The following is a 27,936-nucleotide window of genomic DNA, read 5'->3' as shown; positions in this document are numbered from 1 at the left end:
AGTAAGAGGGTCATTATATTAATGACCTACATTAATATTAAGAGTTACATCATATTTTTAGAACCATCAGTCACATTAAGAAAATACTAAGTCCCGCTTTACAAGTTATAAATGGGTTTAAATACGACAAAACACCATATGTTTGACAGTATTTAAAAGCCCATTATATAATCTTTCTATGCTAACCTGAGGGAGTGGAATGAAAGAAATGAAGCCAAATGTTCATCTTTATAACCTGAATTTTAAAAATCAGTAAGTCTGCGGCTACTTCTCCAGTTATTGTCGGGTCCACTCCCCTTTAAAGTATACTAATGAGCTATGTTTTTTTCTAAAACAAACCCAAATTTTGGGACTGACTATTTAAATCACCAATACCAATATATCTTATGATCACCAGAAACTGGGACAAACATCAGAAATTGCTGGCAATGGTCAGGTTTAAGAGAAAAACATTTCAAAATACTCCAATGAGTAACTCACAAATTTTTTCACCATCACAACATGTAGGTTAGTTACAAAGGGTTTTAAAGTATGTATGTAGTCAATATTGATATTAATCTTTAGAGTGTCTACAGTACTTTCAAAATTAAAATAAGCTGCCTCCAGAAAATATGTGTAATTGATGAAAAAGCATTTTATGAAAGAATATTCATTTTCATACCAGTGTACCAAAATTACTTAGACATGTCAGGTGCGCTTGGAACAGTTCTGAAATCTCAGCTGTCAAGGCTGAGGCAGGAGAATTACAAGCACAAGGGCTGGTTGGTCTTCTCTGACTGACATTCAGAAAATTTCATACACAAAGTAACAACTATTAATTGAAGAAACACAGTCTTTTTATTTGGGGAAAACAAAATCCTTACTGGTCGGTATGCTATTAATCATAATTGTATCGAAAAAAAGAATATAGCGGAGTAGTGACTGTGTGCTAACTTGGAAAGATGAGTATCAAAATAAGATGCTTGAACATGATGACAGACTGGTACTAACTTGTGGCCTGCAGACTGTGAATCCATAAACACTGAACCAACCAGTGTGAGCTCAACTTTCTCACCAAGAACACACATCACCTTCCTAGCAGTTTGTGGATAAGGTTCAAACTGGATATGGAAAATAAACTTAGTGCAATGCCTGGATAACCAGGAAGTCTTCCCACCATGAAAATCCCTGGGAACGATGCCCCTCATAGAAAACAGACACAGACGTGCAATTCCAGACATGGAACATGACTTCCTCTCGAGGCACACGCCCTCCACTGTGTGTGCTCTTTCTTGTGTACACCTTTAAAAGCAGGCTAATCTTATCCACGCAAACTTGTTTCCATTCCAACTCTAATCTTGAATTGTACAATTTCCGACAAATTGCTTTTACTCTGCTTTTGATTATCTTATGCTCATTATTGCACTTTACCAAGTGCAAAGTATGGAGATGAGATTCCACGTGTAATCTATTGTGAGAGGTGTTTTAATCAATAGTCTTGTTCTGCTGATTAAGCAGAGGCTTCTGTTTTGGCAAGATAACATTAGCTTCCCCAGTCATGCTCCAAAAACCATTGGGAATCTTCCCCAGATCATTAGATATGCTACAATAAAGCTTTGGTGCGTTCTCTTTTCTTCCTGAAATTACTTCTTCACTGTCCCACCGATGGCATTGCATTATCACTGCAGCTCCCCTGGAACTTGCACTAGAGCTATGTCTCCAGGCCATTGGATGCCATTTTCAATTGACGCTTCTACTTGAAAATATAAATTAAGAAAATTTCATTATCTCCTGCCAGGGGCCATTATTCACCACAGTTCTAAGGAAGATTAAAAATGCAAAATCTACCAACTTGAACAAATACTCCAACGTGCAACAGAGAAGCTCGGTATCATCAGGACAGAAACTAAATTCAAGTTTGCTTAAACCTGAAACATTGTGCAGAATTAGCGGGATCCTTTACTGAGTGTGTACATTCAGGGATACACTGTTTCCACAATTTCCTTCCCTAATTGGCATCTGCTATTTTTAAACTTCAATTACAACACACTAGCAATAATAGGCTTGTTGTTTCCACACTCATCTCCTGGCAGTTACCTTAGATGGTAAAATGTTCACTTTTAGAAGAAATACGACTTTCAGGGTGTTAAGATACTAAGAGTGTGTTACCTGTGTTCATGGGACCCACTACAAACAGAACAGTCATTGCGAGAGGCTGGCACATTCCAAACCATATCTGTGGTGAACTGTGGATTCTGAACGAGCAGAAGACCTATAGCTGATTCTTCTATCATGGGTCTAATTTATGGAGTGGGAATGACATTCATTCCTGGGCTTCAAGCAACAATAAAAAATATATAATGTCAGTTGGTATGCTTCATTCCATTCAAGTTCACAAGCTGCACAAATGTAGAGGCTTTGCTGCAAACAGGAGGGGATAAGAAACAACAAACTGAAAAAAAAGAGCTTTTAAGACCCTCACTGGAGGTGTATATACTACAAGTATGTAAGTACATGTTTCTGAATGACAGAAATGGTTAATGGCTAACCTGGCTACTTCTGCTTGTAAATAAGTATGGTTAACAAAAATACATAGCAACCATCTAGGTCTGCTTCAGTCGGCTGATCCTGGTTTGACAGAATTAAGTCAGTTAAAAAAAAGTTTTATATCATGGAAAAAAACAATAAACACTTAATATATAGGTTACTTATTCATGTGTGGAAGTGCCCTTTATCTTGCAACCATTCTCTCATATATTAGCATTCCAAATGGTCTGGTTCTATTATTTTTACACTTATCCATCTTAGTACATAAGGAGAATAAAATATTCCACAAGCTAGTGAGAGCCAATGCAAAGAAATGTGTGCAAACCAAGTGCTCAAGTCAAGCAAGAAAGGGAGATAGATGACTCCCAAGACTCAGATGACAGTCATTCTCCGGGGTCAGGAGGGACTGTTCAAACAAGCATCTCTCTTTTCTAAACTAGCATTTATATCAGTGTGTTATCTAAACGGTCACAGTGATGTGGAAGCAGGCCCTGCCTCCTTGTTCATGATGAGGTGAAAGCTTCAATAACTGCTAGGTAAACATGACATCAGGAACTTCTAAGAGGTGTTCTATAGGATAGTCCCTTAACTGTGTTCCCAGAAATCATTTAGCAAGTTGTGATACCTAGAAGAAAGAGTTCTACCATACTGAACTTAATTCTTTCAGCATCTTAGGCTACTACTTGGATGAATTGTAGAATATTGTCTTATTTAATGAATTTCAAAATCATTTCCTAAAAAAAGTAGAGTTGCTCCTGCACTAGAACCTAAAGCACTGGATGCTAGGCATGCATGGACAAATAATTTGGAAAACCTAAGCAGTTCAAACTGTATTCCACTCAAGCTCCTACATAGTAGTGGTATCAGAAGTTTTAATATAATACTGATTTTTAAGGGTTATAGTGAATAAAACTTGGAAACTGCTGTGTGGATAATCTTTAAAAAATCTAACACTGCAAATATAACCATAAAATGAGTATTTTTGTGCGACAAATACATAAATTTTATTTGACCCTTTAAGAATGTTGTGAGCAAGAAAAGTAGAAGGCCTCTTGCAAAGTAGCTCTGGGTTAGTCAACCAATGTCTGACCAAAAAAAAAAGAAAAATCCTATTTAATTAATTGCTGCGAGCTATCATCCTATTAATTTCAGATGTTAGAAACAAGACTATCACCACCAGCAATATGATCCATGACTGGTTTGTATCTCAGTAAGCCACTGTGCCAGGAAATATAAGTACAACATATATGGATCTTAGAGCATATAAATGATTTGTTTCTTGCAGACTGCTAAAATTATCTTAAAATTCCACATTAATTATTAAAATAAGCATCTTGAAGTGGCGATGCTGTGCTAAAAACAACTTTTTATGTTAGAGAAACCACTGAAACTCCTTGCAGTTTTTACTGGACCTTGGGGTCAGTTTAATGCAAATGAGCTTTGACTCACTCTGAGCCTTATTAATCCAGTATGAAATCTCTTGTTTGCAGAAATGCACATTCAACACAAATGCACTTGCTTTTATTAGCAAAACCAGAGGTATTTACTTACAAAGCACGCCACTGAGACCGCTCCATTCATAGGGTCATGAGGTCTAACGACTCAATGAAAAGAATAAGATCATTTAAGTGGAGTGCAAAAAAAAAAAACAAAAAAAAACCATACATTAATATATATATATATATATATATAATATATATATATATATATATATATATTTCAAAAGTATCCCTTTGCATCTAAGTGTTCCAGACTTAGACCTTAAATAGTTCAAAAAAATGCCTGTGAAAATTAAGAGTAATTATTTATAAAAATGTTAACCTATTATAGTTTGCACTTGCATAAGCTGTCACAGTTTTAACAAGGGAAATGGGAAATCACTATGGGATGCCCCAGTTAGATTAAATTAGCAGCAGACTTGTTACCGACTGTATAAAAGACATGGCATAACAAGACGTGACCTTGCGGAGCCACACAGCCAGTCTGCGATGTCTGTCTCTCCTATACCTCTTGCTAATTATCTGCAAAGTTACAGGCCCTTTTGTCATGGGTTATTTTTCTTCAGATTGTGAGGGGATTTTGGTTTCTAAATATTTAATTAGTTTTGTTATGATGTGAGAATTGTACATGCCAAGCGCTTCGATTTCCAAGCTCTCCTCTGTCTAATTATCCTCAGATTTAGAGTGGTCATCCCAAATCTTTTTCCTTTGTAATTATTTACTTCTGAAAGATCATTCAGTGAAGAAATATTTTCACCCTTATGGCTCTTCTTTGCCACAAATGGCTCTGCTGGTCTGTTAATTACCCGCTCAGAGGGTTAGAGCTTCAAATGAAGCAAAGGAACTGTAACTGGAAGGAGTTTTGGAGGGCAGGACAGAGCCAGAAATGTGTGTCGCTCTGTCTTAAAGTCACGTTAAAGATTGCTCCCTAGGTTTGAAGATGATTTTGATAAACAGGACAATTACAATTACACCACTGTGATTTTTTCTGATTCTGTTACACAGGTTGTCATTTAGTTAGTATTATAATGAACATAAGACAGATTCCCAGTCTAGTTGATAACTAATATAGTTTCTGCTTCTACAGATCTCATTTAGATTAAACACTGCAACAAATGTACAAATGTTGATAAATATCTCATAGAAATCAAATTGGATGCTCAGAAATAAAATGTTGAGACTTTAAGAAGTATGGCTTAGTTAAAAAAAAATTACAGCTGTGCAAAACTTTAAAAATATACCTCTGTAAAGTATTTGATCAACTAAGTAGAAGTTTCTCATATCTTATTAAAATGCTTATAACATTTTTCTCAAGTGGCCAGAAAATGCCATTACTCATGATTCAAATTCAGTTCTAGATCATATGCAAGCATGACTTTTCTTCCCTAAGCTTACCAAAAGACGTGATTGGTGTACTTTCTTTGTTCCACCCAGTCCTCTACTTACGTCCTGCAGCTTCTAAGATGTTTGGTAGTAAACGTGGTTTACAAAAGAATGTATAAAAATATCTAGTATTCTGAAAAATGAAGACTTCTGAATGAGCAACTTTATATGTCTTAACATGAACTGACTTGATAAATCATTGTTATAGGACATACGTATGTGGTGTACATGCGTCTTGAAGGTTCCAGCAAGGGAAAAATCTACTGGAAAGACAACCTGTCAGGAGACTAGGTCAAGGCTAGGCATCTCTCTCTACCCATTTCAGCTTCGCGTCCTGTTGGAGCCATGATGTCTACGCTCCCTTACATTGGTTTTCTCAAAGCAAGAAAAATTCATGCTATGTTTTCATCAACTGAGAATGTACTCTTGTGATCAAATTATATGCCACCTCTCCAGACAGTGTGGAAAGGGGGGTATTCTTTCTACAATATAAAGATGTTAGCAAACGTGCCTCCATAACATTTGATTTCCATGTTCTACTCGGGTCTAATTATCCTCAGATATAGATTGGTCATCCCAAATCTTTTTCTTTATAATTATTTGCTTATGAAAGATCCTTCAATGAAGAAATATTTTCACCCTCATGGCTCTTCTTTGCCATAAATGACAATGATTGCCTGTTAATTACAGGTCCAAGAATAAGTTATATATTTGCCAAATAGATACAATTTAGAGTCAGATATGAACAACAAAACAGCCTGGTCAAGAACAGTTTTATTTAGGGGAAAAAAAAGTCTATTTAACTGTACTTAAAATTAGTTGTGAAGCCAGGTCTATAGGCGCTCAATTCCGCCCCAAGCCCAACCACCTTTGCCTGCCCACCTGCTTTCCTTCCGCTATCCCTCATTTACTGTTTAATCTGAGCGCTGGCAGGAAGTCAGTTGTTAAATTACTGACCTAAAATAATCTTTCATGAATACAGATAAAACACCCAAGATCAAGCGAGAAAGTCATCAAAACCACACCCTAAAACCAAACAAAAACACCTCCTCTAGAGTTCATTTCAGAACTGATTTTCAACAAAAAGAGACCAAAGAAAATCTCTACAGAAGCAGCCTTTTCATGTAGACCTGCAGATTCTTGATCATCTCTGTGGTGGGAAACAGCTAGATCCTAGTGCACTGCACAAAACTTGCTGCATAGACACGCTAGGATGCTTTTCTCCTTGTCTGAAGCATATTTCTTTTAAGGGATTTAAGTCTCTGAAGTGGAAAAATCTGAGTTTCTCTTCGAATAACAAGGTTCTCCAAGTCCCAGTGGTGTCTCAGAAGGTTAGCATGACCAAGGGACAAGCCCAGATGGGGAAAGTCAGTGGAAACCATGCTGACCATAAAAGTATTAAGTTCTTCCCTGGAACTAGAACCCAAAGAGATCTTTCTCCATTTCCTTTACCTGTGTCTACAAATGTCCATACATTTATTTGTCATGTACTTACATTTTCCTTTGGGCTGGGAGTTCTAGACTTTATTTTAGTTGGTACTGAATTTTTTCAATGTTTAGAATTGAAGTGTAAACATCATATCTACTTCTTAATAGTATTTATTTACCCCGCAAACACTCAGCATTTTGCTTTATTATATGACTTTATTGATTAGCAAAGCCTAAGTTTTACATCCCTGGTAAATCCCTGCAATGATCAGAACTATTTTCACCAAGACGTAGTCACTAAATTTGTGCTTTCTGAACTGGATTCCTTATTCTATGTTTCATCTTTTTGTTTGTTAGGATTGAACAGCCTAAAATGGCTAATGATACTTGTCAGTCATCTCCTTTAAAAAATAAAAGCTACAAAAACTGTGTATAGGCATACAGTTTACCTGAAGATTAAAAACAACAAAGGCCAAAGCTGGAAACACAGACCCTTGGGGTGTTGGAAGCAGTCAGCTGAGCCAGGAGGACAGCCCCAAACAACCCTTAGCCCCTCATCTGAGTATAAACATCAAATCCTTGAGAGACAATATAGAGAGATCAGTACTTTGTGATTCACACTCCAATTTAATGGGGTCTCATCTGACTGATAAATAGATGACAAATTTCACTGGCTTGCCTCTGATAAATCAGAAGTAATCTTTAATCATGACAAAATATTCATAATCTAATCCTTTTATCAAATTGACTACCACCGCAGGAGTCTCGTGTGTTTGCACAATTAAAAACCCTGTGTTAGCTGCATATAATAAGGCATCACATTTGATGCAAATCCTTTCCTATTGAAATAAGTGCCAAGCTGACAGCAGGAAGTAACTGATAAGAAAGCAGCAAGGCATTGCTGATGGCACTCTCGATAACTGAACACAACTCATAAGCATTCAGTCTCCAGCCTACGACCCAAGGAGCTCTTTTTAAAAAGTATGGGTGAAGGGAGGCTTCCTTCTGTTGCTTCTCAGTCACAAGAGGACACATCATTTTACAAAGATGATAGATGGTAGAAAGAGACAGGGGGGGGGAGGGAGGGAGGGAGGAGGGAGGGAGGGAGGGAGGGAGGGGATGGCTCTACAAACCTCTGCACACTGATTGCATGCTTTTATGGATATAAGGACGTGGGTATTTGAAAGACCCTTGCATCATGGCCAAAGGGCAAGAACAGAGACTATGATGCGGCCACGAAGGTGAGTAGACGAAGATGCTAAGGTGCAGGAAGCAGAACAGATGAGGTGAGAAGTGGAGGGGAGGGGCAGCTCACAGACCTCAGGGCACTCTCAGCAGACAGCGATGATCCATCTAGGATACTCTGGCTGTTTCTTTTTCTCCATCCATGTTTGGAAGTGTTGCATCATTCAGGAGACGTTAGCAAATTACGAGGGGGTGGTTGGCTACGGTTTTGAGGACGTCTGAGCCATGCGCTGCACACACCACAGTGCCTTTTGTAAACATAACCCCACAGACAGCAGTCTGCACTCTTGCAGGTGTGCATTTGCTAGCCAGTCATGGGCATCTTAGCTTACCCAAGAGGGAGTGCGGTGCAGCAGAACTTAGTCGGCATTTGATAGTGGGGACTAATGAAGCTTAGACAGAATCTTCCTGAGTCAAACCTGGCTCCAAAGCCCTTCAGTACAATAGCAATGAAAATTTCCATGACTTAAAACATGTACAAATAACATCGATATGTTTTTCATGACAATGAAGGCAGAAGGCTCCCATTTGATAATGGACTTCTAGCCTGAATTAGTTTTCTATCAGTAACGTATACAGAAGGTGAAGTTCCTAGGGACCGTGACAGCGTTAAATACCACTAACTTCATGGACAGGAAGGGATGTGAGCAGAGAGACGCTGTGAGACATCCAACACAGCAGCACCTTTGGAAGCTACCAAGGACACACATCCAGACCTGGAGAAGCACCTTAATGACAAATGGCTGCAAAGCCATCTTTATCACTTCGTATTAGTGACAGGACAGGCCTTATCATACTGTACATGGTGAACTCAATTTAGGAGTTTCCTGACTTACAAAAGTGATAACTAAATAAAAGATCCAGACGGAACAATAAGTATTCTTAGGTGATACATTTTATAGGTATAGTTTCCAAGGCGTATTTATATAAAAAAAAATAATAAACAAACCCCATGTTGGCTAAAGCACTACACTCATGTGCGTGATGTATTTTAGGCTAGAAATTAAGCAGATTTGATACATCATTATTAAGAAAAAGAAACATTGGGGGAATCTTAAAGGTTTCTATTTCAGCAATGTCATTAGTGTCAAAATGCCATTAGGATGCCTAACCACTCTTGAATCTTTGTAGCCTCAGCTTGAGAAATCTTCCAGGTTCAATGAGGAACGACTTCTTTTTGTATGCAGCCAAAAAGCTTACTGGATACACAAAGGTCAAAATGCTACTTTCATTAAAGACAGGGGTGACATAACAAGGATGAAAACCACCATTTTTAGACTTGAACTGGGCAATTTTCTCTGTCTTTTGTTTTGAAAATACTTAGTTTTAAAACTTAACTGCCATACTTAAAACATACATAACCAGTATCCTTGAAGGATTTGTTTTATAATTAATATCAGCACTCTCCTTTGGTTGAGCAACACAGAAAGTGAAATTTGAGATAGAGATCTCTACGAGACTTACTGGGAAATCTCTGAACTCTGCCAGGAAAGCCAAGACAGAAACACTTTGGGCAGAGTGAGAAGCCGAACTCCTGCAGGACGAAACCATCTGTCTGGGTGAGGAGCTGGGGAGTTACTGTGAAGGATGAGGAGGCTCAGCCCTGCCTCTGTCCTCTGGCTCTAAGTAACAGCTGCCTCGGAGGGGGAAGGATTATGATCCCCAAACCCCAGGAGGGTTTTGTGAGGGGATCAGCTGTGAATCCTCCCACAGGGTGACTCTGGGCACCAGGAAAGGGAAACCACAGAGTTGCCCAGCACCTGCATAACTGTGACAAGACACACGTCTATGAACCATTTTCAGTACATCTCATTTTCAGGGATTTTATTCTATTTTATCTTCTTGTACACACTGACATGTCAATCCTGTTTACTAAGTGATAGTCAATGGGTTTCCTATAGAGCAATGAACCTTAACAGGCAGCTTTTAATTGGCCCACATAGGAAACCACACTACTATTAATTCCTCAGATACAGCATAAAATAAAACCATCGCTTCTCAAACTCTAGAGCAATTAGACCTCTCGGCTATTTGGCTAACTCTACTTCATGATACCCAATGCAGTTAATTATATTTTTTGATGTTAATAGACTCTGTCAGTCTTAAGCATAACTTCACTTTGATGAATATTTAAATTATATTTGAATAAAAAATAATCTTGGTTACATTTCACATTCAGTAATCATTGCGGCTTAATAAAGGCCTGTTGATCAAGGGTTGAAATAAATGGAAGTGTACACACAAATATCTTGAGTTGTCACATATTAGTCATGACAGTAAGCCATCACCCTTCACACACCTGTCTATATGTCTCCTTAAAACTTGTGACCTTCTTCCTATAACAACACCTATGTGGTTCCAGAAATGAATGATGCAATGATCTTAGGGCTGGATCAGGATGTAACAATGTGTGGGACAAGCTCATCAAACAAGAAAATAGGCTTTTAAAGTCAGTATACATTTTCTTGTCTTCTCTGGATTCAGGGTTCTAGCAAGTTCCAAAGGTAATGAGAGGCAGGGAAACGCATCTTTTGAAAGATCTGTTGATTAGAGATTATATTGAAACCACTACTAAAGACATGTAACTTAAAACACATTTCTTGACACATAGGCTATTAGTAGATCCTGGTGACGGTATTATCTCCGAATGGGTAGAAAAGGGGAGGAGAACGAAAAACAATGTCTATCAATCTCATTTGCTTAAAATTTACTTCTCATTTAGTTTAAAACTGACTGATTTCCATCTCTCTTATGTATGACGTTTTAAATTAAGTATTTAGCATCAACTGTAGAAATGGGTTATTCTATATCAACACTTTCACTGAATGAATAAACATTTTTACTGCCATTTAACTAAGTTCCTTTAAATAAATTGAACTATGGGAGTTTTAAATTTTTCAGCTTCTTCCCCCAAACTTTACATGGCACATTAATAATCTTACCTACTGCACTTGGCAGGTGCCCTATGTAATCTGTACTCCAACCAGGAACACTTAGGGGGTAATATATGAAAGCTGAACCGAGCTTAATATCTCGCATATTTAATGACTGACAGAATTTTGCACAAATCTTGCTTGATACACCATGAATGTTATTCCTGTTCCCTTTCCCCCTGTATTAGGTGCCATGGGAAACATTTAAATTGTGGTACGGCCTGCCACATTTATGCTAGGATTGCTATAAAGCATATAGCGTGTAACATGAATATTTTCCACAGCCAATTTCTTCAGCAAAACTTCAAATGACATAAAAATACAACAAATCCAGACCGAACTTATCACAAACTGAGCTTCCATTAACAAGATCTCCAAATGAGCGCAGCTGCCTTTCACCCACCACAAAGGACGGGAAGCAAAACAGACAAGTGGGAGAATGGAATCGAAAGAGTGGTGGAATGTGGTACATTCTGCAGTGTGCAGGAGAAGCATGGCCTCCCCTGCAGCCCACCCCTTCTACCATGGTTCTCTGACCCACATCAGGACCAAAGTAACAGAGACAGGTGAGTTTATACTGAAACCTTGAACATGCTGAGCCCTAAAATCTTTCTTTCAGGTATCCATCATAGTCATAAGTCTGATTAACACATGTAGGCAGTGTGTTAAGTAAATCCTAAATCCACGTACTTTGGTGGCATATGTCAGAGATGTCTTGTGTTTACTACCCTTGTTCGGCTTATATGGAATACACCAATATTCAGGGGCAACAAAATCTCTTCTCTTTTGCTTTCTTTTCATAATGATATTTCTCTTAGAAACATATGAAACATATTATTAGCCCTAAAATTAACTGCAGAATAGCAAACAGCACTAAATTTAAATTGCTATAATATATTTAAAGAAAGGCAGAGTAAGGTAAGAAGGATGGGTCGTTAAAATCTGCATGACAGCTAAAGATGTATTAGCAAAAGGCCACAGGAAAACTCATTCTTCACATTAACTTTCCTGAGTCAGTGTGCAGACTAGAACATTAATATTGGCATGATTTTGCTCTTACTATTATAGCCAGTATGTTAACAAATCTAGTATATAATTTCTAGAAAGTTGGGGGAGCCATGATTTTTGATGGCTTAAAATGCTCTAAACAAACCAAAGAGCTAGCTTTCTGTATTTAGTAAGAATTCATCAATAAATGCTGACTAGTAAACTGCTAATCAGAAAATGAAATACAGACCCAGGGCAGGTTTAAGGTAGTGGTGCACACTTTAGTCCCAGCACGTGGGCAGGTGAGGCAGGCAGATCTCTGTGACTTCAAGGCCAGCCTGGTCTATACAGAAAGCTCCAGACCAGCAAGGGGTACCCAGTGAAATCCTGTCTCAAAACAACAACAACAAATAAGCCAACCACAACCAAAATAACAACAAAGGAATAAGGACATTATCGTGGGTGTGGGTGTGTGTGTGTGTGTGTGTGTGTGTGTGTGTGTGTTCAAATTTTGATACAAAATTTCATTAAATGTATAAGGGTAATAAAATTATCAATGTAAAATTATCAATTTACCTGAAATAATATTGGCTTATTATTCACTTTACAGCAAACTCCAAAGTGCCAGTGTATACAAGCATTGTATTCTTGATTATAAATAAAGTTGTACAACATAGAGGTAGAGAATTGGTAGAAATTCTTATTCCATCACACTCCAGCAGTATGGATCTATGGGGCGGGGGCAAGGGGTGGACGGTAGCCAAACAGAAGACAGAAGAAAAAGCCAAATCTGAATCTGAATTGCTAACTCTAAAACACCCCACCTCCTTTTCCCAGACAGGGTTTCTCTGTGTAGCCCTGACAGTCCTGAAACTCACTCTGTAGACCAACCTGTCCTTGAACTCACAGAGATTCTCCTGCCTCCAGCTCCCAAGTGCTTGGATTAAAGGCGTGAGCCACCACTGCCTGGCAATCTCACTGTTCTTTGCAACTAAGTTTGAATGTCTATTCTGTGTGCTTACTTGGTGGTGGTTACCAGAGCTTTTAATTCATTTCAAATTTTCTTTATTTGTAACCATTTCAGATTAACGGCTCAGTTAAGCTCCACGGTGGGTGGTAGTACACCTGTGATTGCGTTCAGGAGCCTGAGAGAGGACGGTTTACATACATCATACACAGTTAATCAAACAACAATGGTCCACCCTCCAAGAAAACCCCGATTTCGTTTATTGTCACCCACTCTGTCCAAGATCAAAAGTAAATGGAAGATTGTAAAGTACTCATGCAAGTCTAAGTTTCACCCAGCTACCCTCATTCACAAGAAAAGCAGTAAACACATTGTCTTCAGGGAAAAAAGACAGCTCATCAGCCAAACAAGGAACACAACTGGAAAGGGACAAACCCTATATATGAAACAGTGTCCACGAAAACAAAAATGTAGACAGGGACTCTTCACTAATGCAATCTAGTAAGAGAGTGCTTCACAAACATTTCAGGGGTACCCCAAGTCCCTGCAGTGTAGAAGCTCTGATATGACTATTGCTTCCTCTTCCTCCATTTAGATGGCTTACATTATAAGTTATTTTATAATTTATTAGTCCTTCGCACACAACAACTGTGAATGTTTCAGATGGTTCATTTTGTGTCGTTTTGTTTTTCCAATAATGTCCCCTTTCGGTAATGAGTTCTTTAGTTTACATGCCCATCAGTAAGAAACATACAAAGCATGTGTCCAATTAGACACACCACTTAGCGCTGTAATGGCTACATACTAAGATTCAAGAATCTATATTAGCAACTCTCAAACCTATAGACAAACAGGTAATTTCAAATAGTTGTCTATAAACAAATTCGGCCAAGAACAAGAGAATTTGTAAAAACCCACCACCAAGACACAGAAAATAAACAGTATATTTCACAAAGAAATGGCAAGCCCGTAGCTTCTAAGCTATTTATTTTTCCCCATATGCATTCCATCCTAATGGATAAAAGGTTGATAAACCTGACACCACGGGTAGACAAAAGCATTTGGGATAAGCTGCATATAGGATGAATGCAGTTTCTTAGAGGCTGCAGGCTTGGATCCTACGGGAGAACATGAGTAACCCCAGCTAGCAAGCGCTTACACTGATAAAGCGTAGCAACACCCCAATCCCTCAAAACATCAACTCAGATGAGAACAGATGGAGCTAAGTTTACTGCTATGAAATACAGTTAGCATGGAAGAGCCCTCAAGGTCTGAGAAAGGTATGTATAAAGCTTACTGTTGTCTGTAAGGAGATACAGTAAATCTAATTAAATTAAAAAAAAAAACAAAAAACAAAACTTCCTAGAGCTCTGACATGGATGGACACAGGGCCTCTTTACGAAGACTGATTTATCAATATAAAGGCCAAGAGAATTTTATGCCAAGGAGCCTACAAGCCAACAGAAATCCAAAATCATGAAGTCTGCCACAAGCCTGGTTGCATTTTAATGGATTCTTCTGGCTAACGTCTGAGCTTTGGTATTTATCACTTCTTATAGTAATGGGTTGTGTGTATGTGTGTCCACATGCATTCTCCTTTGTTTAAATAGTTCATGTACAATTGACATCTATCAGTATATTTGAAAATAAGTTTATCAACTTTAAATAGCAGAATGGAACTTCAAAATTACTGAAAAATAAACTTCCATCTCCAGGTGTGATGAGTCAGAGCTTGTAATTCAAGTACACGGTCGGGGGTTGGAGCAGTATTAGGACTTGAAGTGAGCCAGGGATACACAGCCAAACCTTGGCCCAGAATAACAAAACCAACCACAAAAAGATGTAAAAACAAATTTCACTAAGAAATTAACCATTCAACACAGAATCGGTGGCTTTAGCCTCTGTGTCCAGTAGCTCTCCCTTTCTCAAAGGCTCTCAATACTTAAAGGAGGAAGGAATGGCAGCATATAGTCAGATTTAAGAAACACATGGGAAGAATCTGCATGCAGCAATGGAAATGTGCGGTCCACAAGGAAAGCTGCTGCTGATTCACCAAGTGTGATGAACTTGGTGGAGGGAGAGGGCCTCCTTCCTGCCGCTGCAGGGTGTGTTGACAACCTGGTATTCAACAACTCTATTTAAAGAGACACCACAGCCTAGCAGTTCTCCAACAGAGGGTACCTGACAATTGCTCTGTCAGGCAGTAGAGTGAGAACACAGCACAGTCTTCCTAGCAGCGGCACCTGAACGCACAGATAAGGCTGCACCTTGAGGGTTACTATGCCGAGTGGCTGCTCTCAAGTGTCAGACAGATCCAGAACCTCCCGAAAAACTGCAATTTGCTTATTGACCAAAGCTTCAGAGTAGAGCAGAAATCTTTATGTTACTGACTTAAAAGAGTTGTAACTGATGTGAAAGTGTCCCCACAATTATTTTCAAAGATTACCATTATCTGCAATGGTAACTGTCCAATAATCTATTCAAGTATAAACAAATTGTCTTGAGAAGAGAATTTAAGTCAACCTTTTCAGGATGAACTACTCAGAGTATTTTAAAGACAAGCATACGAAATGGACATTACTCATTGTCATTACTATGGGTACTGTTTACTCTTTTAAATGAGTAGGAAATAGGAAGTACAGTAACAGTAATTTTACTTTCATTACCTGGGATGGAAACCCAGTTACCTGACTCTTAACTGATGAGGTGGTAATGGTGGAAAGCAGGAATGAAAGTTCTGGCATGCAGTTGCAGTGAATTATCTGTGTACCTCACCATATGCAAAAAAGATAGCTTTGCAACTCAATGGAGAATTTCTAGTATTTCTATTTGGGCTTTCCAAAAAGAAATTTCTCTGTTAAAGAAATGAAAATATCTTTCTTTGCTACACTATTCAATGCCTCACTTTTTGAGAGCTTAGAGAAGGAAAAATTCAGTAAACTACTTGAGGCTTTGTGTTTTCAGAGTAAACTGGTTCTATGTGCAAAATGATTATTCACTGAGAATCCAGCTGCAAAAACACTACTTCCTTGGCTTTCTTATGGTTCTTTCCAGCTACACCAGTCAAATATGACATTTCCTCATGATTTAAATCCTGACACACAATGAATGGGGTACTTACAAGCTTCCACCATGAAAATGTTTTTGAAATCATCTCAATCTTGTCTTCCCCTTTTCAATACAGTGTTTATGTTCAAATTGTCATTCTGCTGATTAAATAATTATAAACCATAAGAACACTACAGTATAAAATGGGGCTTCAGCTGCTCTTTTTGGAATTCTTCATCTACTTATGCTAATATCCCATATATCATTTGAAGATCTGACAATAGTAGCAGACAGGTCAACAACATCCATTCCCCAAATTTAAGTCTTCTCAATCTCCAAGTCCTTATAAAGTACTACAGCAACAAAAAAGGAGTCCTTTCGAACTTATAATCGATAGAAATAAGTTCATATTTTATCTTTCATGCTTTTTACATCTGTAGTGAAGTTCACCTATGCAAGAACAGTAAGTTTGACATGTGTGGTGGATATTTTCTGTGTACTAAGTGTGTGTACACGTGTGCATGTCTGGCAAGCAAGGAACAGCAGCATTATCCAACGCCCTAAATCAGAGCTTCCAGACACTCTTTGCATTAACTCCAAACTGCCTTTCACTGCGTTATTAGCTCTGTGAAAACAGGTAATCACCCATAATAACTTCTTCCCTTTCTGGTCCTCCCTGGCCTGCTTCCGGATGTCTCACTTCTTAGGACTCTCACTGAACAAATGGATCAGCAAGAGGAAAGGAGAAATGATTAGTTCCTAATGTGCCATGATGTATGCCGGGCTCAGACAACAGACAGTCCCCCAAACTCGAAACAACATGTGCAAAACATCCTCTGGGCTTAGGGTCTCTCAGCTGGAAGAATTGGAAGCAAAGATGTTCAGATTATTTTTATGGGTGTGGAAGGCTTATTGGGGAGATAAGATAGAAGTAAAGACACAGAACTCATTATTTTACATGTATCCTGGACATAGCCAAGGGACAAGCTCACAGTGTTTTCAACAGAAGTATGCTTTGACTGCAACTCTGTCACAAAGAAATTCCATGTGGTAGCATGTTCTCTTTGTGGTACCATGGTAGCACCTCTGTTTGATCCAGATTTTCTCTAATGGATACTCAAATAGGAGAACTCATTTTACCAGATGAAGAAGAACATTAAACAGCAGATCTGTGCAAAGGCGAGACTTCTAATCTTACACACCTCATCTGGGATTTGGGCTTTAAACACAAGTATCTTTATCAAGCACTATTTACCCAACCAAGACGGTGTCTCAGATCCCTAATATTAATTCTTTAAGAACTAAAATTAGACCATTCTGATAACTTTGGTGATGTTCTCTGGTGTCTCAAAAAGTTCTAGCTAGCCAGTTTCCATATTTGAAAATCTGTGGGCTGGAGAGATGGCTCAGAGGTTAAGAGCACCAGCTGCTCTTCCAGAGGTCCTGAGTTCAAATCCCAGCAACCACATGGTGGCTCACAACCATCTATAATGAGATCTGGTGCCCTCTTCTGGTGTGCAGATATACATGGAAGCAGAATGTTGTATACATAATAAATAAATAAATAAAATCTTTAAAAAAAAAAAAGAAAGAAAATCTACCTATAATGGCTGCCAATAGAAATATACCAATACATTCCATCCCAGTCCACCCTATTAAAAATACATATTCTTAAGGCATGGACAGTTAAGGAGTAGTGTATGCATTTCTTTCCTTCATCCCTCGTGTCCTTTTAATACTGTCATATCACATGGCTCCACTGTGTTTGTCCTGGCCCCACACAGAAAGCTTGTTCTTCTTCTGGGTGATCTGCTAATCAAGTTAGAAATTTCATTATGATATTGTGTCCTGGACAAATGGAAGCAGGAGAGGGTAGGGAAAACAATGACTGTAAAGATCTTCAACAAGATTTAAAAGTAACAATGACGTTAAATTATGTGACCCTTAGGTGTCCATTTAGTATACTTGCAACTTTCTAAATAATGGAGACCTCTGGACAAAACAGTGCTGGAACTGAGCGACTGCTGAAATAGCTGGTTGCAATGACAACAGACTGTGTGTGTGTGTATGTGTGTATGTCTGTGTGTGTGTGTGTGTGTGTCTGTGTCTGTTTGTGTGTCTGTGTCTGTGTGTGTGTCTGTGTCTGTGTGTGTGTGTGTCTGTGTCTGTGTCTGTGTGTGTGTGTGTCTGTGTCTGTGTCTGTGTGTGTGTGTCTGTGTGTGTGTGTGAGTGTGTCTGTGTCTGTGTCTCTGTGTGTGTGTGTCTGTGTGTGTGTCTGTGTGTGTGTGTGTGTGTCTGTGTTGTGTGTGTGTGTGAGTGTGTCTGTGTCTGTGTGTGTGTGTCTGTGTGTGTGTGAGTGTGTCTGTGTCTGTGTCTGTGTGTCTGTGTGTCTGTGTCTGTGTGTGTGTGTCTGTGTGTGTGTGTGTGTGTCTGTGTGTGTGTGTGTCTGTGTGTGTGTGTGTGTCTGTGTGTGTGTGTGTGTGTGTGTGTGTGTGTGTGTGTGTGCTGTCTGTGTGTGTGTGTGTGTGTGTGTGAATGTTCACAGACCTGCCATGAATTCCAAAGTTTTAAAAACACGGTGTCAAGACCTCGTGCCTTGTGTCTAATGTAGGCTCACCTTGACTTACAAGGCTCACTTTAGGGTTTCCTTCAACCTCACCATGGTGCAAAAGTATACACGTTTGCAAAACTCAAATTTTGATCTTTTCCTTGACTTGAGATATGCAGACCCTCCCTCACAATGAACAGCGGCATTCCCCCGCTCCTATCTAGCTGTGTGGTTACAGTGGTAAACGGCCTCCATCCATGAGGCATGAAACTGGTTAGAAATTTTGAAGTTTAGGATGGGTTTATTGGGGTGCATGACCATGCTATGCTGAAGAGATCTATCTACTTTGTGTCACTGATCAACTGGGACTTAGTAGCGGGGAGAATTAACAATGCTCAAATTCAACGAGGCAGATGTTCTCAGATTGCGCTCTAACACAAGTATCCAGGTTTTCTGCCACATCTGCGCAAATGCCTTTTCTACTCCTGCAGACTGAATTACAATGCTTTACAACTTTACATGTGGTTGAAGACCAATCTACAATGATGTGCACACTTAACAAACACACAAATCATAGTGCATTGAACACTCAGTGGCATCACATTTTATATTGCCTTGATCTTTAATTTTCCAAATTGTGAACAAAAGTTATTTACTCAATTACAAATTGCAAAGAAAATATATTTCTGCCTTTTGCCTTATCCTCAGAATCATCTTGAGCAATGCACAAAGTAATGAAGGGGGAGGCATGCTTGAATTACAGACAGGACCCTTATCAGACTAAGGTCACCTTAACTATCTAGGTACTGTTTGAAGAGGGCAGATGTCCTCATTCAGAAACACACACTGCATCTCATTTTCAGCCCATCTGATACATGGGCAGCACCGCTCCAAACCCCTAACCTTTCCTGCAGCCATGGCTAGGTAAACGTAAAGGTGTTCACACAGACATCGCAGGTCATATAGGTGTTTGGAAGGATTTCATCTCCAATCCTAAGAGGACACACAGGACTACACTTAGCTAGATGCTTCTAATACTGCATCTGTCCTTTTTCTGTTGTGGCTTTTACGGTTAAGGACCAGGAGCACAGAACAAAAGCCAGTTATATGTTGGAAACATTTACAAATGACGTAACTGGGAAAGTAGTTTCCACTGTAAATGTACAAAGAATTCTTAAAACTAAACAAGAGGCTTGAGTTATGGAAGGGGAGGGGGGGGTCCAAGAACTAATAGGCACTCTCTCAAGGAACACACAGGGAAAGCAATGAGCATGTGGGAAGAAGTTCCACATTGTGCATCATTAAGGAGTTACAAACCAAAACAAGGAGATGCTTATAAAATGGCCAACATTCAAACACTGTCAACACTAAATGCCAGGGAAAGTGTGGGGCAACAATCTCGCCCTTTCTTTGATTGTAAGGAAGGAAAATCTTAAATCGAAGACACTTTGTAGAGTTCCCAGCCCCCAGCCTCTCACCCCCCATACCTTTAGAGAGGTGGGTGAGGAGAAGATTGGTAGGGGACAGGATTTAGAACGGCCTAAAACTCACAATCCTCCGGCCTCGGCCTGCTAAGTGCTGGGATTTACGGGTAAGCTACACCAAACCCAAATGGAGGTTTCTCATAAATGTGCATGGACTTCTAGCATACACCCCAATAGTTACACTCCTGGGCATTTACCAACATAAGCTGAAAACACAAGTACACCAAAATCTACAGGCACTCGAGTGCATGCATGCACGCGCGCGCGCGCGCGCGCGCGCGCACACACACACACACACACACACACACACACACAGAGTGGGATTACATGGAAACACTGCACTTTCCATTCAATTTTGATGAGAAAATAACTGCCATAAAAACTCATTTAAAACAAAATAATAGTAAGGAGCAATTACTGACCAAGTTCCACATATATAAGCATTCTTTATAATTAAAAAAAATACCTCAAATTTCTGGAGTCCTGAGAAACAAGCTTGGATTTGAAATCTCCCTTCTTTGTATTTTATGGCATATGAAATAAAAGTTTGTTTTCTAGATTCCTGCATATTCTGCCATTTATATTAAGATGATATGCAGATTTAAACATTGCAGAAAACATAATATAATGTAGATACTAACATTGGTGAATAAAAATCTAACAGTTTCATTCACAAGCTTAGCTGTAGGCAGAATCTGTTCACTTTGGAAATGACACTAACTTTAACTGCTGGACACAGAACCTAACACAGGGCATGTGTACACACATATCTACCTCTGAGTCATGATTTTGAAGGCATCAGGGAGGTAACAGTCTGTGTTCTCCATCTGAAAGGGGTCCGCATCACAGATCTTGTCGTCTGTCCGACCATAGTTAGCACTCTCAATCATGATGACATCACTGCCTGGACATCGCAGGTCTATAGAATACCCTTCACAGGATAGTTCTCGTCTGACTAACCCGAATGGTAAGGCTGCTCTGCTGAAGCCTAAAAGTAAAGAAAATTAAAACAGAAAGTCAAGGCTTAACTCAAGTATTATATAGATTATTTCTATAAGGCATCTTCAAGAGACATGATTCATTAGAGTCAAGAGATGTCAGGAATCCATGTGTTTATTCTTAATTAACTAATTTATTCTTAATTCTCATTCTAAAGGTTACTGAGAGGTTCTTTTATGCATCTTTATCTGGACTCATCATCCTTATTAGACATTTAAAATCACCTTTAAAAGTCATTTTCTCCATAATCTAGTATAAACACAACTCAATGTCTTTTGTTAGGTAATTTCAAATAAAAATGACAAATTTAGTTGACTTCACAAACACTTGAAAAGTTCTACAAATATCTAAACAAGGAAGAATTGTCACAAGTGTACAAAAGAAGAATTGCCACAAGTGTCAAGGAAGAATTGTCACAAGTGTACAAAAGTAAAACTGCCTTACATCCTCCTTAGTGTCCCATTCTTAATTACTGCCAGAATCATGATCATAAAACTACTTTACATTAGAAACTCTTCCTCAAATAACTACGATAGTCACAACAATAATAGATATTAGGGCACAGCAACACTTTCTCATTCATAGACACTGCTTTGAAAAGTGCCATCACTGACAGGAGACAGCACTGAGGCAACCCATTTCAATGAAGGCCACCAAAGAGAGCCATATGAACTGCACCTGATACAACTGGTCCATGTGCTAGAAAAGAATCTTGAGTGAAACAGAAGTCATGTCCGTGCTGGGGTACATGATTATCTGCACTATGGGCACAAGAGAGGTGGTCAGGTGACAACTTTCTGTAGTTGCTCTCTCCTTCCACCTTATGTGGGTTCTAGAGTTTAACTCAAGTCATTAGGCTTGTGTGACAAAGACCCTCCTCTGACCCACCTGTCCAGCCTCATCTAGGTCAAAGTCCCAAACCAGAGATCCCATGAATTAGTAATAGAGCATGGACAAAAGATCAGAAACAGAGAAACCGAAAGACTGACGACATGTGATGGAGAAAGACAAGGGTCTCTAGCTGCACCAATGTGGTGAGCTACCATGGGATGAGTCACCATAGCAACAGCCTCTCAGGTGCTGCCTGAAGTCGCATGTCCATTTCCTTGCTTGTCCCTGTCTACAACATTCCTTTAATAATGTTAAAGCTTCATGTTTGTTTATTTGTTTTGGAGACAAGGTCTCACTCTGTAGCTCTGGCTGGTCTGTAACTTGCTGGCCAACCGAGGCTAGCCTTGAGCTCCCTTGAGTGGTGGGGTTAAAGGTGTGAACCACTGTGCTTAGCCTGCCTTACTATCTAACCTCTACTGTTTTAATTACTCTGTGTTACCTGGCTATACCTCACCCCCTATAGTTCAATTGCAGGTAAAACCCTGAAAGAGGCAGAAAAAAACTGCTTCAAATTATAAACTTTCGCCCAGAGTGTGGGGTGTGTCTGGGTCAGCACACGGCGGTAACAACCCCTTCTTTATCTGTACCGCACAATGTCCTCACTAATTCAAAGCCTTCTAAGAGGTGTCTCATCCTACAAAAGGGTACTCATAGATCGGCACAAAAGCAATTCTCCAGAGTCCAGAGGGAAGAAAATAATTATGTAACCTAGAACATAAACATTTCAGGAGCTATGGCAACCCCCAAACCTTTTGAGGTCCCCCTAAGGTCCATAACGATATGAGAACACTGAACACCGAGGAGATATGTGCAATTAACAAGGATGAAGCATGGACATAAAGCTTGGCGATTTGAACAAGACAGAATGGTTGCATGGTAAAATGTATAAAAGGTATTTCTTCCGCTACAAGGTCAGACACATTTGACGTCTTTTCTGGTCCTGTATTTAGGAAGCAACTTAACTAATACTGCTTGTGCGGCTTCAGAAGCTCTTATTTGTTTCTGGGGAAGCAATGTGCAAATTCAAACAAGTGACATCAATAAAATTTTACAGTGCAATACACTTTAAAGGCAGAGGTGATTTGTAATTATAATTCCATAATAAAATGGAATAAATCATATTATTAGAAAATCTTAGGCATATTAGAACACGCTATTAAAAGACTGGCTTGGAGCATAGTTCACACTTGGTACTATTTTGTCAAAAAAAAAAAAAAACCACAGAATTGATTACAAAGCTCTGTAATTTCCAGGTTGTGCCCTTTAGTTTTGGTTTTTGTCAGTGTGCAGGAGTGTAGGCATAGATCTGAGTGAATTTTCTTCTGCTTGTGAAAGCTACTTGAAGAGTCACCATGTAGCTCAGCATCTTGCTGTTTTGTTACCACAGGGGAAATTTTACAGCCTCCATCAGAGTCACCCAAAATAGTCAAGTGAAGGAAGGGATGATCAACATTCTTTGATAATTTAGGAGATGCCCAGTGTGGGATCCGCAGAAGGAAGCAGACGAGGGTTCTTGTGTTCCCTTTGCAAAGAACCTAGGAGTTTGCTACAGCAAATACTGTTTGCCTAAAGCTACAATGCCCATTGTTTCAGATCATAAATCATCTCTTTGCCAAGTTCTGGCTCTTCACTGTTTCCATTGAGCTTTGTCTTTACCAGCATGCTCACTGGTCACACATGGTGCTCATCTTTCACACACATCTACCTGCTAGACTCCGATAAGGTTCTTCATCACAATTCTGCTACCTTGTACAGACACAGCTTCAATGACAGGTCCAGAATCATAAAGAAGATGGCCCTTGTGGAATTGTATGTACACAGACTGACACTGTGTGCAGATAACGATGAGATGCATCCACATGAAAATAACAATGGACACTTAAATGTGTGTGTGTGTGTGTGTGTGTGTGTGTGTGTGTGTGTCTGTCTGTCTGTCTGTCTGTCTGTCTGTCTGACTTGAAAACTTGAGCCAATAAAGCCCTGCATTTTTCTAAGTTCTCACTTCCTTTTCTGAACAAATAAAACTAGTTAAAAATGGTGTAACATTTTCCCAGGTTATGAGTCAAAACAAATATCCTTTTAACCACTTGCGTGATGTTTCAACATTTTTTTCCCCAGTGACTCACAACTAATATAGCGTTCACTCTACTTCTTAAGGTATGGACATCGGGCATTGGATGCAGTGTGTTGGGACAAGGCAGATCAAGAAAATTCTCCAAAGTGTCTTTTGAACTAGACAGGGTTCCCTTGTCGCAGGAGAGATCCTCTCTGGATTCGCTATTTTAACCAGACTTAATGGGGAGGGAGAAAACACACAGATGTCAGTTACAGAAAACACTATGACCATCTTTAAGAAATGGTGATGTGTGCCTTCTTTAGTCACTTCACATTGCTCCCATAAACTTGAGTGAATGTTGACCTCTGACACTTGCCATGTAAGGTCACAGGAAGTTAGAACATCTTCAATAAAACTCGGGGTTTTCATTAAGCAAAGACAATGAATGACAAAATCATACTCCTGGGAAAAACAGAAATAGGTACCCCTTTTTGTTCCTGACTCACAGACAAAATCATCATGGGTGTGGCTTTCATCTCTTAATATCACTTCTTACCTCTCATAAAGTCATTTTTATTCACAAGTGGCCATTCTAGAATATGGATCCTTGATCACTGAATGTGACCATGCCAAAAGAGTCATGGTAAGAACTAAGAGGACACAGCTTGCAGCTCTTCTCCAGACCCACGGAGTTAGAATCCTGGAGCACATGAAGCTGTGACGTGTGTGTTTGTAGAGGAAAACACTAATTTACTTACAACGGTGATAGAGCGAAGATGTGCCAAGAACTGTCTCTGAGGTCTTTTAAAAATAGTTTTATTTCTCTACTGAGACCGTGTATTTGTTAACTCTCTGTCATCATAATTCCTCTTAATTCTCTAATATGGTTTTATTCTAATCTTTGAACATATCCGTAATAGCTGCTTTGAAATGTTTACCAGCTCAATCTATCATCTGGGCCTCTATCTAAGGCGGCTTCTGTATGTGTTTTCTCCTGAGTATGGGTCAACTTTCTTATTTGCGTATCTCAAACTGTTGTTGAAAACTGTGCCTTGTAGACAATATCCTGTTGGCAACTCTGAATTTAGCTTTTTGTCCCCCTGGCTGCTGCCCCTGCTGTACTTTCTTTTGGGCCTGGCACAGCTCTATAGCCCTGACTCTTCCTTTGTGTGCCTTACCTTATCTCTGCTCATTGCTCTAGTTTCTCAGCCTGGATTGCTAGAGATTACCCATCTCTGTGTGTAACTTACTAGTCAACCAATGACTGAGCACAAATGGTGCATAGAAGCTAGGAGCCCTAAGGAATGTCTCCACACTCTGCTGGTCTGAGGGGGAGAAAACACCACTGAGACCTTCTGAAGTCAGCCTCCAAGATTCCTTCCTGCCAAGTCCTCTCCTCAGCCTTGAAGAGTCCTTCCTGCCAAGTCTCTCCTCCCTCTCTTTCTCATTGCTCTTCCTAGCTAGTCAAGCATGCATGGAAAAGATACAGCCCCTACTGTTCCCAGGATTTGCCTACTGGACATTTGAGTATGTATGCTTGTGCTGTCCTCCAGCACAATCAAATGGAGCTAGGGACCTAGTGGCACTCTCACTGGTACTTTCACTGACAAACAACAGCAGCGCTGGACTGTGGTTTCTGCCCTCAACTCCAGTCAAGTCTACCTGACAGCAAAGCCACAGCTTAATAGGAACACTGTGGTGTTGCCCTGAAAATATGCTACCAGGAAGCAGTAAGGAAAGAGGTGGGAGGAAGAGGAGGCTTCAGGCTAGAGGGCTGTGGTTCCTACTGTTCCTGGCAGAAGTTCAGCAAATTTTCACAAACAAATGCTCACCATTGGCTGTCTGGCTTCGGTTCACTTCCACAGCCCCAAACGGTCACTGCTGACAATTTTATCTCGACACTGTCAGAAACCCCTCTGAAGATATCTCAAATGTTTAGTGGCTAACGATCCTTCAAGCACCCTTATTGATGGGAACTATTAAGGTCACTGTTTTGCAGAGGAATAAACAGAGGCTAAATAGGATTTAAGTTCCCCCCATTCCACATGCTGGATGGATGCTCTGCCAGGTTGGTTTCCTGACTCTCCCCATCATGACACCCATCAGCAGTAGGTCCCCCTATGGAGGGCATGGTTACGGCGTGCTGTCAGGCTTGGGGGCAAGCAGCAGGAGAAAACAAAACTGTGTGTGGTGGTCAAGTCCTCAGTGAAATGACCACACATGCAGCATCATGAAATCCCTACACTAAAGCCCTGTAGCCACACAGTTACTAGGTTCATTCCTTGCTGGACTTGCAATTTGTTTTTATTTCAATACCCACCCGACCTCCCCCCCAAAAAAAAAACAAAAACAAAAAAGCATTCCAACCAGCAAAGTGTAATACAATCCATCTCGCAATGCTGACAATTGAAGAAAGAACTGGTGGGAGGCTTCTGTGAGGGGAAAAATCAATATTGCATCTTGGCGCTGCGTAAATGTGGGTACTGCCGAAGAGCGGCGCTCAGAGTGAAATGAACTGTTTTGCTCTGTTTCTCTTCTCGGAACAAATGATTCTGCAAAGGCAGTTTCTTCCCCCAAGCTATAAGATGCCGAGCAATAGCTCTCCCTGCTTTAGGCTAGTAATTGGAGTAAAGACCTCTGGGTAACAGGTGCGGGGACTTGGGTCTGAAAGCATCTGCATTTAGGAGGCAGCTCCCAGTAGCAGGCCTGTTGCCATGATGGGACCCTGCGAGGTCAGAACTGGAATGCCACTCCCCTCCCCCGTTTGTCACCCCCTTCATGAGCATCTTTGCAAGATACTACGGTGCTTTGTCAACAAATAACCCATCACTGGGCTTGAAGAGTGATAACAAGCACTTGCCATTCTTCCTCGTCTCCATTCAGTCTTGTACACATTTCTGAAGGAATCATGCCTATAAACGGGGTTCATAATAGCTAGAATATAAAAATCTCAACTTCTCTGGTACTGATATTCTTAATTACTCTGAGCTAACCCCTGTCATGGATGGCATTGCTCATGCTGTCTTCGGGTCCTAGTAAGAACAGTGGCTTTTGATTATCAGGGACCTCCATGGAACCAGGGCTGTGACTTCAAGTAGCACTGAGACATTAACTCGGGCCACCATTTATTACTAGTGCTGGCCTATGAAATCTCTGAATTACTTCCATTTACATATGCTAATGAGGACTCTTTCCTGAAATGAAAGAGTGCTAAGAGCAAGGTTCCAAGAGAAATTAGTTCACTAATGGTTCAGCAGTTCCGTTTCCCTCTGCATATTCACGGTGTCAGTGGAACACAATTTTAAAAACCTCAAGTGCATAATAAAGCTTCTAATGCTCAAAGGCAGGATGTTAGAGACATGGTTTCAGGTAGGTTTGTGGGAGCTCAATACTGTATCAGTCTCTTGACTGCTCCAATGTTAAAAATAAATTTAGCTGGCCTGGTGAGATGGCTCATTGGTAAAGGAACTTGTTGAGAAACCTGAAGTCCTGAGTTCAAAGTCTGGGACCCACTTGTCAGAAAGAGAGAGTTAACTGACTCATAAAAGTATCCTCTATCTCCAAATGCTGTTCTCTGACCTCTAAGGCACGCATGGCATACACACACACACACACACACACACACACACACACACACACACACACACACACACGGGATATGAATACATATGCATTTAAAAGAGGAGTATCTATCAAACTGAGACACCAAGGTTTTGTATCCATTGACATACATATAATGCCTTTGAAGTATGTTGTATATAAAACCTCTCACCTATGGCCTTGTTTTCATGGCCCATGCCCTCCCTGCCTTAGCTTTTTGTGTCATTTGGGTTTAGAATCAAGTGGCTTATTTTAGATAGAAGTAAAATCAATTTAAATCTAAAAATGCTATAATTATCTTTGGAATCATATTTTTTAAGAACATAAAATAAGCCTGTGGTG

At 39.8% G+C, this 27,936-nt stretch overlaps 1 protein-coding gene across 12 annotated transcripts in view; it reads right to left on the bottom strand.

The window, feature by feature from the left end:
- Window positions 1–27,936, bottom strand: part of Adgrl2 (adhesion G protein-coupled receptor L2) — a 173,034-nt gene that overhangs the window by 55,242 nt on the left and 89,856 nt on the right. For all 12 annotated transcript variants that reach the window (XM_035451260.1, XM_035451258.1, XM_027395941.2 and 9 more), the window contains exon 3: window positions 20,823–21,036. In XM_035451260.1, the coding sequence (XP_035307151.1) occupies window positions 20,823–21,036 (214 nt within the window). The remainder of the gene's footprint in view (window positions 1–20,822; window positions 21,037–27,936) is intronic.

This window comes from Cricetulus griseus (assembly GCF_003668045.3).
Source record: "Cricetulus griseus strain 17A/GY chromosome 1 unlocalized genomic scaffold, alternate assembly CriGri-PICRH-1.0 chr1_0, whole genome shotgun sequence".
NCBI classification, from domain to species: Eukaryota; Metazoa; Chordata; class Mammalia; order Rodentia; family Cricetidae; genus Cricetulus; species Cricetulus griseus.
This window is presented reverse-complemented; position numbering and strand designations above follow the sequence as displayed.